This window comes from Monodon monoceros, unplaced genomic scaffold (genome assembly GCF_005190385.1).
Source record: "Monodon monoceros isolate NGI ecotype Baffin Bay Population unplaced genomic scaffold, NGI_Narwhal_1 Super_Scaffold_13, whole genome shotgun sequence".
In the NCBI taxonomy this organism is placed as follows: Eukaryota; Metazoa; Chordata; class Mammalia; order Artiodactyla; family Monodontidae; genus Monodon; species Monodon monoceros.
In genome coordinates this window covers 71,487,362-71,501,579 of record NW_021703769.1, presented here as the reverse complement: position 1 = coordinate 71,501,579, position 14,218 = coordinate 71,487,362, and the positions used below count along the sequence as shown (strand labels likewise).

The following is a 14,218-nucleotide window of genomic DNA, read 5'->3' as shown; positions in this document are numbered from 1 at the left end:
CTCTCTCCTGGCCTGTAGGTCTTTGCTGAGAAATCTGCTGATAGCCTAATGGGGGTTTCTTTATAGGTTACACTTCTTTTTTCTCTTGCTGCTGTTAGGATTCTCTATTTGTCTTTGATTTTTTTTTTTTTTTTTTGCGGTACTCTCACTGTTGTGGCCTCTCCCGTTGCTCAGCACAGGCTCCGGACGCGCAGGCTCAGCGGCCATGGCTCACGAGCCCAGCCGCTCCGCGGCATGTGGGATCTTCCCAGACCGGGGCACGAACCCGTGTCCCCTGCATCGGCAGGCAGACTCTCAACCACTGCGCCACCAGGGAAGCCCCTGTCTTTGATTTTTGATAGCCTCATTATAAGGTGTCTTGAGAAGGTCTTTATGCATTGAGATATATGGTGATCTATTAGGTTTGTAAACTTAGATGGCTAAGTGTCTCCCAAAATTTGTGAAGTTCTCAGCTATTCTTTCTTTTTTTTAAGTTAATTTTTCCTGGAGTATAGTTGCTTTATAATGTTGTGTTAGTTTCTTGCTGTAGAGCAAAATGAATCAGTCATACGTATACATATATCCCCTCTTTTTTAGATTTCCTTCCCGTTTAGGTCACCACTCAGCTATTCTTTCTATTTATTTATTTGTTTGTTTTTTTTGTTTGTTTGTTTATGGCTGTCTTTGGGTCTTCGTTGCTGTGTGCGGGCTTTCTCTAGTTGCAGTGAGCGGGGGCTGCTCTTCATTGCAGTTCTCGAGCTTCTTCTCATCGTTGTGGCTTCTCTTGTTGCGCAGCATGGGCTCTAGGTGCATGGGCTTCAGTAGTTGTGGCTCGCGGGCTCAGTAGTTGTGGCTCACAGACTCTAGGGTGCAGGCTCAGTAGTTGTGGCACACGGACTTAGTTGCTCTGTGGCATGTGGGATCTTCCCGAACCAAGGCTCAAACCCGTGTCCCCTGCATTGGCAGGCAGGTTCTTAACCACTGCGCCACCAGGGATGTCCCTATTCTTTCTTTAAATAAACTTTCTGCCCTTTTCTTCCTTTCCTCTCAGTATGGAACTCCAACTATTCTAATATTTATATATTTTTGAAGTCCCTTAGATCATATAGGCTTTCTTCATTCATTTTCATTCTTTGCGTCTTTATTTTCCTCTGCTTGAGTTATTTCAAAGTTCCTATTCTCTAGCACACTGATTCTATTTTCCATTTGGTCTCTTCTGCTGTAGATGCTCTCTATTGCATTTTCTATTTCATTCACTGAATTTTTCAGTCCCAGAATTTCTGTTTGGATTTTTTTTTTTTAAGATTTCTATCCCTTTCTTAAGTTTCTAATTTTGCTCATACATTGTTTTTCTGATTTTGTTGAATTGTCTTTATGTATTTTCTTGTATCTCATTGAGTTTCCTTAAAACAATTATTTTGAAATCTTTTTCAGATAGATTGCAAAATTCTGTGCCTGTGATTCAGTTATTAGAGGATTATTATTATCTTTTGCGGGTGACATGTTTTCTTGATTCTTCACATTCCTTGGAGTTTTGCATTGCTGCTTTTGCATTTGAAGTAGCAGACAGCTCCTCAAATCCTTTACTAGTTGCATTTAGGTGGATGTACTGTTTATTCGTCCTGTTGTATCTGGGAGCTTTCTCTGACCTTGTATGGACAGCCCAGCTCCACAGTTCTTGCTCCCTGTTGTGGCAAAATTCTTAAGCCTTTATGCCTTCTCTGATTCTTACAACTCTCCTGGCTGGCTTCTAGGAACTTCTTTTTTTCCTTTCAGAAAGTGGTGCTATAGCTCAAAATTTCCAGAAAGTGGTTTCTCTTGCTCACAGATTCTGGTCTGATTTTTCTGAGCACACTCCATTTACCAGATCTCACTCTTGCCATCACATGCAGGAGTGTGCACACAGCCTGCTGCAGAGTGTGGGGAGGTGTGGGTTTACACGGGGCACTGGGAGTATGCATGCGGGAGATCATCAAGTGAGGTTCTCCCAGAGGCTAATGGCTGAGTTTCCTGCTGAAGTCCTGAGCTTGGTCAGCATGTCCCTTTAATGCCCTTTGATATTCTTATCTACCTCTTTCCTGGTGTCCTTTTGTCCCTAGTCATGGAGTTCCGGCTTCAGTATTCTAGGTGCTGCTGGAGAGAAATGGTTTTCTCCAACAATGTCCTGCACAGCCAGGCACTGGGTGCTGGGCACTCACTCACAGCCTCCCATTCTCTTGTGGGAGAGGTTACTGATGACTATTTCAGCCCTGTGCTGTGTTGTTTTGGGGGAGCATTGACACTGGCGAAATTCCTCTTACCCTCTCCAGCGCATCCAAATTCTTTTTTATTCTCCATGAAGTGCTGGAATCTGCCATATGGATTGCTGAACTTCTACAGGTCTCTCCCATCTGTGGGTATGTGTCCAAGTCAGCACACTTCAATTTTTCCACGACTGTATGCAAGAGGGTGTGGCAGGTTCACTGGCTCCTGCTGGTTCCACAGCCTGTATGGACATCTGTCTCCCTATTGCCATACAGTTGGGCAAGGTTCCTCCTGGTTCCCTGGCATGTGATGCTGTGTCCCATCTCCCACAGAGGTACTTTTGTTTGTGGGTGGATCCAATTATTAGCTGTTAAAAAGGGGGGCAAAAGGAGAGATGTATTCACTGTCATGATACTGGTGGCACTCTTAAAATTTACATACAGTAAGACTCAATTTTTGTGGTGTATATTTCCGTAGGTTTTAAAAAATGCATAGAGTTTATACCCACCATCTTAGTTGTGACATAGAACAGTCCTGTCACATCCAAAAATTCTCTTGTGCTTTAGTCTCTTTATCCTTGTGCTGATACCATCCTGTATTAATTATTTTACTTCATACATAGTAAGACGTGATATATGAAGAATATATCTCCTTCATTTTTTTTTCAGTATGTCTTGAGCATTCTTGGTTCTTTGCACTTACACATATGTATACATATAAAAAATTTGTTTTCTGATTTGAACTTCATTGAACTGATAGATCATTTTTCCTTTTCTATAAACAAGAGGACTTTTTGTTGCTTTGTAACAGCTTGTAGCTGTTATCTTTGTAAGGACATATTATGCACATTTTATCACTGTGGAAAACTAGTGAGTATACATATTAACTAGATATTAAATGGTAAAAGTGCAGACATCAGATGATATTAATCTGTTATGCTAAATGTTTAAATAATCATTTTTTCAGCTACCAGCCGATAGTTGACTACATAGATGCTCAGTTTGAGTCCTATCTTCAAGAAGAATTGAAAATTAAGCGTTCCTTTGTTGACTACCATGATTCCCGGATCCACGTGTGCCTTTACTTCATTTCACCTACAGGACATTCTCTGAAATCCCTTGATCTATTAACCATGAAGAACATTGACAGTAAGGTGCGTTCGGTAAATCTATCAACCTATCAAGATTTGATACTTATTGTGAAATAATACAAATCTTGAAGGCATTTGCACACAGAGAACTTGTTATTTTGTAATATGTATATATATATCTTTTTTTGTTGTTGTTAATCTTTTTTAAAAAAAATTTATTTATTTATTTATTTTTGGCTGTGTTGGGTCTTCGTTGCTGTGCACGGGCTTTCTTCATTGTGGTGCGCAGGCTCCTCGTTGTGGTGGCTTCTCTTGTTGCAGAGCACAGGCTCTAGGCACACGGGCTTCAGTAGTTGCAGCACGCAGGCTCAGTAGTTGTGTCTCATGGGCTCTAGAGCACAGGCTCCGTAGTTGTGGCACGCGGGCTTAGTTGCTCCACAGCATATGGGATCTTCCCAGACCAGGGCTCGAACCCGTGTCCCCTGCATTGGCAGGCGGATTCTTAACCACTGTGCCACGAGGGAAGTCCTTTTTTGTTAATCTTTAAAGCATTTATGTTTGTTTCCTAGGGATACCATTGCAAAATACCACAGACTTAGTGGTTTAAACAACAGAAATTAATTTTCTCACAATTCTGGAGGCTATAAGTTCAAGACCAAGGTGTCGCCAAGTTTCATTTTTTCTGAAACCTCTTTTTAGGTGGCAGATTGCCACTTTCTCACTGCGTCCTCACATGATCTTTCCTTTGTACACACAGCTGATGTCTCTGTGTGTCCAAGTTTCCCCTTTATATGAGGACACCAGTGGGATTGGATTAGGGCCTATCTTCATGGCCTTATTTTGACTTAATCACCTCTTTAAAGGTTCTATCTCCAAATACTTTGTGAGATACTGGGGTTTAGGGCTTTAAGATATGTGTGAGGGAGAAGGGGGAGACATATTCAGCCCATAATAGCATTTGATACATTTCAACCTTTCTTCCTTTCCAGAGAAATTTAATTAGAATGTGTATCAGTTAGGAAAATGAGACACAGGTTTTAAAAAATTTAATAAAATTTAAAATTTATCATGCTAAGTGAAGTAAGTTCAGACAGAGAAAGGCAAATATCATATATCACTTCTATGCAGAATCTTAAAAAAAATTGATACAAATGAACTTACAAAATAGAAACAAACAGACTTAGAGAACAGAATTTATGGTTGCCAGAGGGGAAGGGTGGGGGTGTGGGATAGATTGGGAGTCTGGGATTGACATGTACACACTGCTATATTTAAAATAGACAACCAACAAGGACCCACTGTATAGCACAGGGAACTCTGCTCAATATTCTGTAATTACCTAAATGGGAAAAGAATTTGGAAAAGAATAGATACATGTATGTGTATAACTGAATCACTTTTCTGTACACCAGAAATGAACACAACATTGTTAATCAACTATGCTCCAATCTAAAATAAAAATTTAAAAAACTTAAAAAAATTTTTTTTTTAATTTAGGGGTTTGTGATTAAATCATAATTCAGATCATGGTCATTTACCTGTAGTTTTGAAATAGAATTTACTCTATAGTACTATAAAATAATGCCATTAACGTTTACCCGGTACCACTGATGGTGTGACACATGAAGATTTCATGATCCTGGCTACTGGTTCTGTCAGAGAAAATTCAGAATATATATAATTTTTTTTTCCAACAGAGAGCAAATGTACATATGAAAGAACTTGTTATGTCACGAGATTCTTTTCTGCACTCAGCCCTGGTAAAACATGCTGTCTTCAACTTTATTCAGTTGAAGGGAGGAAGAGTTCTAAAATTGCGTTCCCTTTATCAAAGAAGGCCTGACCTTTGTTATGTATTGTTCAAACTGGAAAGAAACGTTGTACTTAATCTAAGTCACCAAGTAGTTGAAAGAACTTAGAGTTCTAGTTAAAATTAAGAGCTGTCTCAATTTCTCGATTAGTACTATATTCAATACTCAAGGACACACAGTTTTATTTTTAATTTTATGGGCAGCTGTAATCATCAAGCCATTTCCAGATACAAGAAGTTACTAATTTTTGCAAAGACCATCGCATAAAGGGTTGGGCAAGCTTGTGTCTGTCTGTTGTCTTCTCTTACAGGTTTCTAGCTCTCCTTGCAATAAGTGACTTTTGTTCCTTAAATATGAACACCTGAGGAATTATTGACATGAAGCGTTTTCATTTCTCACGTGGTAATGATTTACTATCACTGGAGGATATCTTTTCCCAGCTTTCTCACTAATACAACCCAAGACATTTATGTTAGTCTTGAATCTACCATAGCAGTTGTCTGCTTTTTACTATGCAAGGTATTATTCAAGATTTTAAAATTAGACAAAATTTTGGGGCTTCCCTGGTGGCGCAGTGGTTGGGAGTCCGCCTGCCGATGCAGGGGACACGGGTTCGTGCCCCAGTCCGGGAAGATCCCACATGCCGCGAAGCGGCTGGGCCCGTGAGCCATGGCCGCTGAGCCTGCGCGTCCGGAGCCTGTGCTCCGCAGCGGGAGAGGCCACAACAGTGAGAGGCCCGCGTACCGCAAAAAAAAAAAAAAAAAAAAAAAAATTAGACAAAATTTTGAACATCTACGTTACAATATTGAAGCCCTAGATTTTCATAAGGATTTTTTAAAAATGTACTTTGAGGAACCTAAAACAAAAGCAATAGACCTAAAACTGACTTTTATGCATTTCTACTAGATCACAGAACTTAACGTTGTGTAGCTATGATTTAACAGTAACGATTTATTTTAACAGTAATAAAACATATTTTGGAATTTTATATTGTTATTTTCTACAAAGTTTAATTATTAAGATGTAAATTCATTGAGAAGGAATGATCATATTGTAGAGCTAGGAAGAAAATTTTATGTATAAAATTTCAACTTCAAATATGCAATGTGAAATCATTTCTTTTTACAAATTACAAATGGACTTTTTTGTTAGCACGGTGCTATACACACATATACACACACTCAGCTTTTAAAGTATAGTAAAAAAAAGTCTACTATTTTTAGGTGGTCTTTGGAAAACACAAGCAGATCTACCTGCAAGGTCATCTAGGTAGAACAAGATTCTACCTAGAAAATGGGACAGTGATTAAGGTGGATTTATGGAGAAGATGATGCAAATGAATGACAGGTAGAAGGACAAAGTTGATCTGTTCTATAATTTTGATGAAAGGTCTCTTCTGACTTTTTAATACTCAGTTTAATAAGAAATCAAATTGATAATGAAATCAAATTGATCATACTTCATTTTGCTACTTACATTTTACTAACTCCAGATGTGTAAGAAAGTTTGAGAAAGAAAATTGAGGTTTCTAAACCTGAATTCTGATTAAAGATTAATCTTCAAAAGTACTGATGATTTTGGAAAGTAATTCTGTGAGGAAGTCATGATAGCCAGTGATAATCTAGTTATGAAAATTTATTGTCAGAAATTGAGGTTTTGACTGTAAATATAACAAATTAATAACAAATCCTCAATGGTGAGATTTTGTTTGCTTCTTTCTTAATAGGTGAACATTATACCACTGATTGCCAAAGCAGATACAATTTCTAAAAATGATTTACAGAAATTTAAGTGTAAGATAATGAGTGAATTGATTAGTAATGGCATCCAGATATACCAGTTCCCAACAGATGATGAAGCTACCACGGACGTGAACACCTCGATGAATGTAAGCTTCTAACTACTGAATATCAGTTCTATTTGACAGGTGGGAATGAAAGTATAATTTATAAGTAACAATATTAGTATATAGTGTCACTTGTATCTGACAAAGATACTATAAATAAGATATTTTTTTCCCAAAAGCCAGTGTGGGAAAATGTTTCACTTTCTTGATTTTGAAAAATGTTTGCTGATAATCAATTCTTTTAAAAAGCGTTTTATTGAGATATAGTTCACATACCATGTGACTCACCTGTTAGAATATACAATTTAGTGAGTTTTAGTCTATTCACAGTGTGTGCAACCATCACCACAACGAAATTTAGGACATTTTTATTTCTCAAAAAGAAATCCCATACTCTTCAGCTTTCTCACCTACTACCTGTCAGCCCTCCTCTCCACCAACCCTAGGAAACCACTAATCAACTTCTTTCTCTTCAGATTTCTCTGTTCTGGACATGTCATATGAATGGAATTATATAATATTTGGTCTTTTCATGATTTTATCAGCTATTAATGTGTCTTCCCAAGAGAAAAATTTACTCAGACCCTTTGTCTATTTTTAATTGAGCTTTTGTCTTTTTATTATTGAGTTGTAAGAGTTCTTTATATATTCTGGATACAAGTTGCTTATGAGATACATGATTTGCAAATATTTCTCCCAATCTGTTGGTCTTTCCATTTTATTTTTGGTGTGCTTTGAAACACAAACTTTTTAATATTGATGAAGTCCAGTTTATTTATTTTTATTGTTACTTGTGCTTTTGATGTCATATCTAAGAATGTTTTGTCAAATCCAAGGTAATAAAGATTTACTTATAAGTTTTCTTCTAAGAGGTTTTAAAATTGTGGTAAAATACACATAACCTGAAATTTACCACCTTAAACCTTTTAAAGCTTACAGCTGAGTGGCATTATACTTTTACAGTGTTGTGCTACTATCATTGCCACCATCTATATCCATAGAACTCTTTTCATTTTCAAAAACTGAAGCTCTGTAATAAACAATAATTCCCCATTACTCTTTCCCTCAGCCCTATGAATTTGGCTACTCAAGGTACTTCTAGTAGATGGAAATATATGATATTTGCCCTTTTATACCTGTACAAATATTTATTTGAGTCCCTGCTTTCAATTCCCTTGGGTAATGCCAAGAAGTGGAATTGCTGGATTGTATGGTAATTCTACGTTTAATTTCTTGAGGAACCGCCATACTGTTTTCCATAGTGGCTGCACTATTTTACATTCCCACCAAAAGTGTACAAGGATTCCAATTTATCCACATTCATACCAACACTTGTTACTTTCTGGGTTTTTTTTTTAAGTAATAGTTTATATTAATGGGTGTGAGGTGGTATCTCATTGTGGTTTTGATTTGCATTTCCCTAATGATTAGTAATGTTGAGCATCTTTTCATGTGCCTGTTGGCCACCTGCATGTCTTCTTTGAAAAAATGTCTATTGAGGTCTTCTGCCCTTTTTAAAAATTGGGTTGTTTGCTTTTTTTTGATGTTGAATTGTATGAGCTGTTTATATATTTTAGGTATTAACCCCTTATTAGATATATCATTTGCAAAATTTTTTTAATTCAGTAGGTTGTCTTTTCATTTTGTTGATGGTTTCCTCTGATGTGCAAAAGGTTTTAAATTAACTTAGATCCCATTTGTTTATTTTTTTTGCTTTTGTATCCTCTGCCTGAGGGGAAAGATCCAAAAAAATATTGCGACCACTTATGTCAAAGAGTGTTCTATGTTCTCTTTTAGGAGTTTTATGGTTTCTGGTCTTACATTTAGGTCTTTAATCAATTTTCTGTTTATTTTTATATATCTTATGACAAAATGTTCTAATTTCATTCCTTTACATGTAGCTGTGTAGTTATCATATAGTTATCCCAGCACCACTTATTGAAGAGACTGTCTTTTCCGCATTGTATATTTTTCTCTCCTTTGTCATAGATTAATTGGCCATATTTGTGTAGTTTTATAACTGGGCTCTTTGTTTTGTTCCATTGATCTACCTGTCTGTCTTTGTGCCAGTACCATACTATTTTGACACTGTAGTTTTATAGTATAGTCTGAAGTCAGGGAGTGTGATACCTCCAGTTTTGTTCTTTTTTCTCAAGATCGCTTTGCCTATTCAAGGACTTTTGTGGTACCATACAATTTTATTATTATTTATTCTGGTTCTGTGGAAAATGTCATGTGTATTTTGATAGGGGTTGAATTAAATCTACAGGTTATTTTGGGTAGTATGGACATTTTAACATTATTAATTCTTCCAACCCATGATTGTGGTATATTTTTTTCACTAATTGGTGTCATCTTCATATTCCTTCACCAACGTCTTATATTTTTCAGAGTATAGGTCTTTCACCTCCTCTTTTAAGCCAATTCTAGGTATTTTATTCATTTTGATGTGATTTTAAACAGGATTGTTTTCTTGCTTTCTCTTTTTGATAGTTCATTATTAGTGTATAGAAAAGCAACAGAAATCTGTATATTAACCTTTTTATGCAACTTTATTGAATTCATTTATTAGTTCCAGTAGTTTTTTGGTACAGGCTTAAAAGTTTTCTGTATATAGTATCATGTCATCTGCAAATACTGACAGTTTTACTTCTTCCCTTCCAATTTGGATGCCATTTATTTATTTATTTATTTACATCTTTATTGGAGTATAATTGCTTTACAATGGTGTGTTAGTTTCTGCTTTATAACAAAGTGAATCAGTTATACATATACATATGTTCCCATATCTCTTCCCTCTTGCGTCTCCCTCCCTCCCACCCTCCCTACCCCACCCCTCCAGGCGGTCACAAAGCACCAAGCTGATATCCCTGTGCTACGCGGCTGCTTCCCACTAGCTATCTACCTTACGTTTGGTAGCGTATATATCTCCATGCCTCTCTCTCGCTTTGTCACAGCTTACCCTTCCCCCTCCCCATATCCTCAAGTCCATTCTCTAGTAGGTCTGTGTCTTTATTCCTGTCTTAACCCTAGGTTCTTCATGACATTTTTTTCTCTGACTGCTGTGGCTAGGACTTCCAATATTATGTTAAATAGAAGTGGTGATAGTGGGCATCCTTATCTTGTTATTGATTTTAGAGGAAAAGCTTTCAGTTTTCAACATTAAGTACGATTTTACCTGTGGGTTTGTCATAAATGGCATCTATTATGTTGAGATATGTTCCCTCTACACCAACATCGATGAGAGCTTTTATCGTGAATGAATGTTGAATTTTGTCAAATACTTTTTCTACAGTTATTGAGCTGATCATGAGATTTTATCCCTTGATTTGTTAATATGGTGTGTGTCACACTGATTGATTTGCAGATATTGGGCCATCCTTGCATCCCTGGAATAAATCAGACTTGATCATGGTTTATGAGTCTTCTTATACATTGTTGAATTTGGTTTCCTAATATTTTGTTGAGGATTTTTGTTCCTATATACATCTAAGATGTTGGCCTGTCATTTTCTTTCTTTTTTTTTTTTTTTTTTGCTGTGTCTTTGGTTTTAGTATCAGGGTAATGGTAGAGTTGTAAATGAATTTGAGAGTGTTCCCTCTTCTTCAGTTTTTTGGAGTAGCTTGAGAAAGATAGGTATTAGCTCTTCTTTATATGTTTAGTAGAATTCCCATATGAGGCTGTCTGGTCCTGGATTTTTGTTTGCTAGGAGTTTTCTGATTACTGATTCAATTTCACTACTAAATATTGGTCTGTTCAGATTATATATTTCTTCCTGGTTCAGTTTTGGGAGATTATATTTTTCTAGGAATTTATCCATTTTTTCTAGGTTGTCCAATTTATTGGCTTATAATTATTCATAGTATTCTCTTATGATTTTTTAATTTCTGTAATATTCATTGTAATTTCTCCTCTTTCACTTATTATTTTGTTTATTTGGGCCCTCTCTCTCTCTCTTTTTTTTTCTTTTTTTGTGGTACGCGGGCCTCTCACTGTTGTGGCCTCTCCTGTTGCGGAGCACAGGCTCTGGACGCACAGGCTCAGTGGCCATGGCTCACAGGTCTAGCCGCTCCGCAGCATGTGGGATCTTCCCGGACCAGGGCACGAACCCGTGTCCCCTGCATCGGCAGGCGGACTCTCAACCACTGCGCCACCAGGGAAGCCCTCTCTCTCTTTTTTATAATCAGCCTGGCTAAAGGCTTGTCAATTTTGTTTACCTTTTTAAAAAACAAGCTTTCCATGACCAGGGTCACAAAGATGGTTCAACATAAGCATATCAATCAATGTGATACACCATGTACACCATGCAAAACCATATGATCATCTCAATAGATGCAGAAAAAAGCATTTGATAAAATTCAACATCCATTCATGATAAAAACCCTTACGAAAGTGGGTATAGAGGGAACATATCTCAACATAATAAAAACTATTTGGGCTTCCCTGGTGGCGCAGTGGTTGAGAGTACGCCTGCCAATGCAGGGGACAGGGGTTCATGCCCCAGTCCGGGAAGATCCCACATGCTGCGGAGTGGCTGGGCCCGTGAGCCATGGCCGCTGAGCCTGCGCGTCCGGAGCCTGTGCTCCGCAAAGGGAGAGGCCACAACTGTGAGAGGCCCATGTACCGCAAAAAAAAAAAAGCTATTTATGACAGACCCACAACCAATATACTACTCAACAGTGAGAAGCTAAAGCCTTCCTGCTAAAATCTGGAACGAGACAAGGATGCGCACTCTTACCACTTCTGTTCAACATAGTATTGGATGTCCTAGCCACAGCAATCAGACAGGAAAAAGAAATAAAAGGTATTCAAATCAGTAAGGAATAGGTAAAATTGTCATTATATGCAGGTGACATGATACTATATATAGAAAACCCTAAAGACTCCACACAAAAACTACTAGAACTGATAAATGAATTCAGCAAGGTAGAAGGATACAAGAGTAACATACAGAAATCAGTTGCCTTTCTTTTTTTTTAACCCCAAATAGTTTATTTTACTTTGTTTTATACTTTATGGAAGCATAGTTGATCTACAATGTTGTGTTAATTTCTGCTGCACAGCAAAGTGATTCAGTTGTGTACATATATATATATATATATATTCTTTTTCATGTTCTTTTCCATTATGGTTTATCACAGGATATTGAATATAGTTCCCTGTGCTATACAGTAAGATCTTGTTGTTTATCCATCCTATACATACTAGTTTGTATCTGCTAATCCCAAACTCCCATTCCTTCTCTCCCCCAGTCCCCACCTCCCAGCAACCACTAGTCTGTTCTCTATGTCTGTGAGTCTGTTTCTGTCTCATAGATATGTACATTTGTGTCATATAACTTTCAGTTATAAAATAAATAAGTCCTGGGGATGTGGTGTACAACATAGTGACTGTAGTTAATAGTACTGTATTGTATATTTGAAAGTTGCTAAGAGAGTAGATTCAAAAAGATCTCATCACAAGAAAAAAAATTGTAACTGTATGGTGATGGATGTTAACTAGACTTACTGTGGTGGTCATTTTATGATATATACAAATACCAAATCATTATGTTGTACATCAGAAACTAATATAATATGTCAATTATATCCCAATTAAAAAATACTTGCAAAAATGTCATCTGAGAACAGATAGTTTTACTAATTCCTTTCTGATTTGCATTCCTTTTAAAATTTTCTTTTCCATTTTCTATATAGTATTATTTATTAATATGCTTTATGTTATATTTCAATTAACTAATTATTAGAGTTTTCTTAATTTTGTCTTTTAGCTTTTATACTGGAGTTAAAAGTGATTTGCTTATTGTGTTTCAGGGTAAAGATAATGTGAGAAAAATTATATGTCTACCAAAAACTGTTTTCTTTGTATTCCCCACAGTAGAATGCCTTGCTTTAGGCTGTACTCAGTAGGTAGTTTTCAATTGTGTGCATGATCTCGCACAAATGCTTACAGCAATTAATTTGCACATATTTAATGTGAAGTCATAAAATCTGAGGCAAGATAAATCACTTGTTTGAATAAACTTATGATGATATTATTGTCTCTGTTGTTTCCATAACAGAAATAAGATTAACAGAGTAAGTTATATTGGTATAAGGAAACATGATTAAAATTGTACTTACTTTCTAGGGACACTTACCTTTTGCTGTAGTAGGAAGTACAGATGAAGTGAAAGTTGGAAAAAGAATGGTCAGAGGCCGTCAGTACCCTTGGGGAGTTTTACAAGGTAAATGTAACAAAGATGCGCAGGCTTGCTCTGGAATGATTATGCTTAAATATATATATAATTATAAAAATTATATAAAATATAACTATAAATGTGTAAAACAAAATATTTTAACTTGAGTCAATATTGGTAACTCTCGCTAAACAGCAAATTAATAGTTACTGATAAGGAGCACAGATTCTGTTTCATTTAAGATAATGCTTATTTTGATTGTAACCTATTCTCACGGGAGTTTTCTGGATGGTGCTTTAGGCAAAAATTCAGAAACTGGGCAGAACCTCCTCATTTCCCCCATCTGCCATATGCAGATTATCTCTCTATGCATAAACCATCACATTCAGAATGTTGGAAAGTTCTTTGAACAAAAGAACTCTGAACAACACAGAAGCATAAGTATTGGTACTTGAAACATGTCATATAAGTTAATTGCTACCTAATTTATAAAGCATTTTAAAGTGGTCCCTATAAAAAGGGATGGAAAACCATTTTAAAAATAAAGTAATACAATTCATTTTTGGCTAAATTATACCTAGACATTTATATTAGTTATCTAGCATCATGATGAGTTAGAATAGTGTAATAGCAGTCATTTATTGTCTGATTCGTACGCTTGTGATACTAATTATTGGGGACTAGTTTCCAAATGTTATTTTCAGTTAATATATTACAAATTTTTAAATTTATGAAATGTACTTAAACACAACATATTTTAATGAATATTACATTTGGTTATAATATCATACACAATGCGCAAAGTATTGTGCTCAGTCTTTGGATACGACAAACACAGTAGAGAGCCATGTGAATTTATTGAGTGATTTTGAAAATTGACTAATTCATTCTCATAAATATGGAGTATAAATATAGTTTAATAACTAAATCATGCATAGTTGTTAAGACCTTTATGTTAGCAGGATTTACTTTAATAAAATTATTTACTTTAGTGAAATTATATTATATTCTTTTTTAGTGCTCTGTAAAATACCTTGAGCATATTCATTTGAAAAATACTAACATAATTA

General features: G+C 36.2%; 1 protein-coding gene across 1 annotated transcript in view; it reads left to right on the top strand.

Annotated features, from left to right (window-relative positions):
- The window catches only part of SEPTIN14 (septin 14), a 36,194-nt gene that overhangs the window by 12,233 nt on the left and 9,743 nt on the right, over nt 1-14,218 (top strand). The window contains exons 5-7 of the mRNA XM_029220953.1: nt 3,190-3,376; nt 6,851-7,012; nt 13,100-13,196. Of these exons, the coding sequence (XP_029076786.1) occupies nt 3,190-3,376; nt 6,851-7,012; nt 13,100-13,196 (446 nt within the window). The remainder of the gene's footprint in view (nt 1-3,189; nt 3,377-6,850; nt 7,013-13,099; nt 13,197-14,218) is intronic.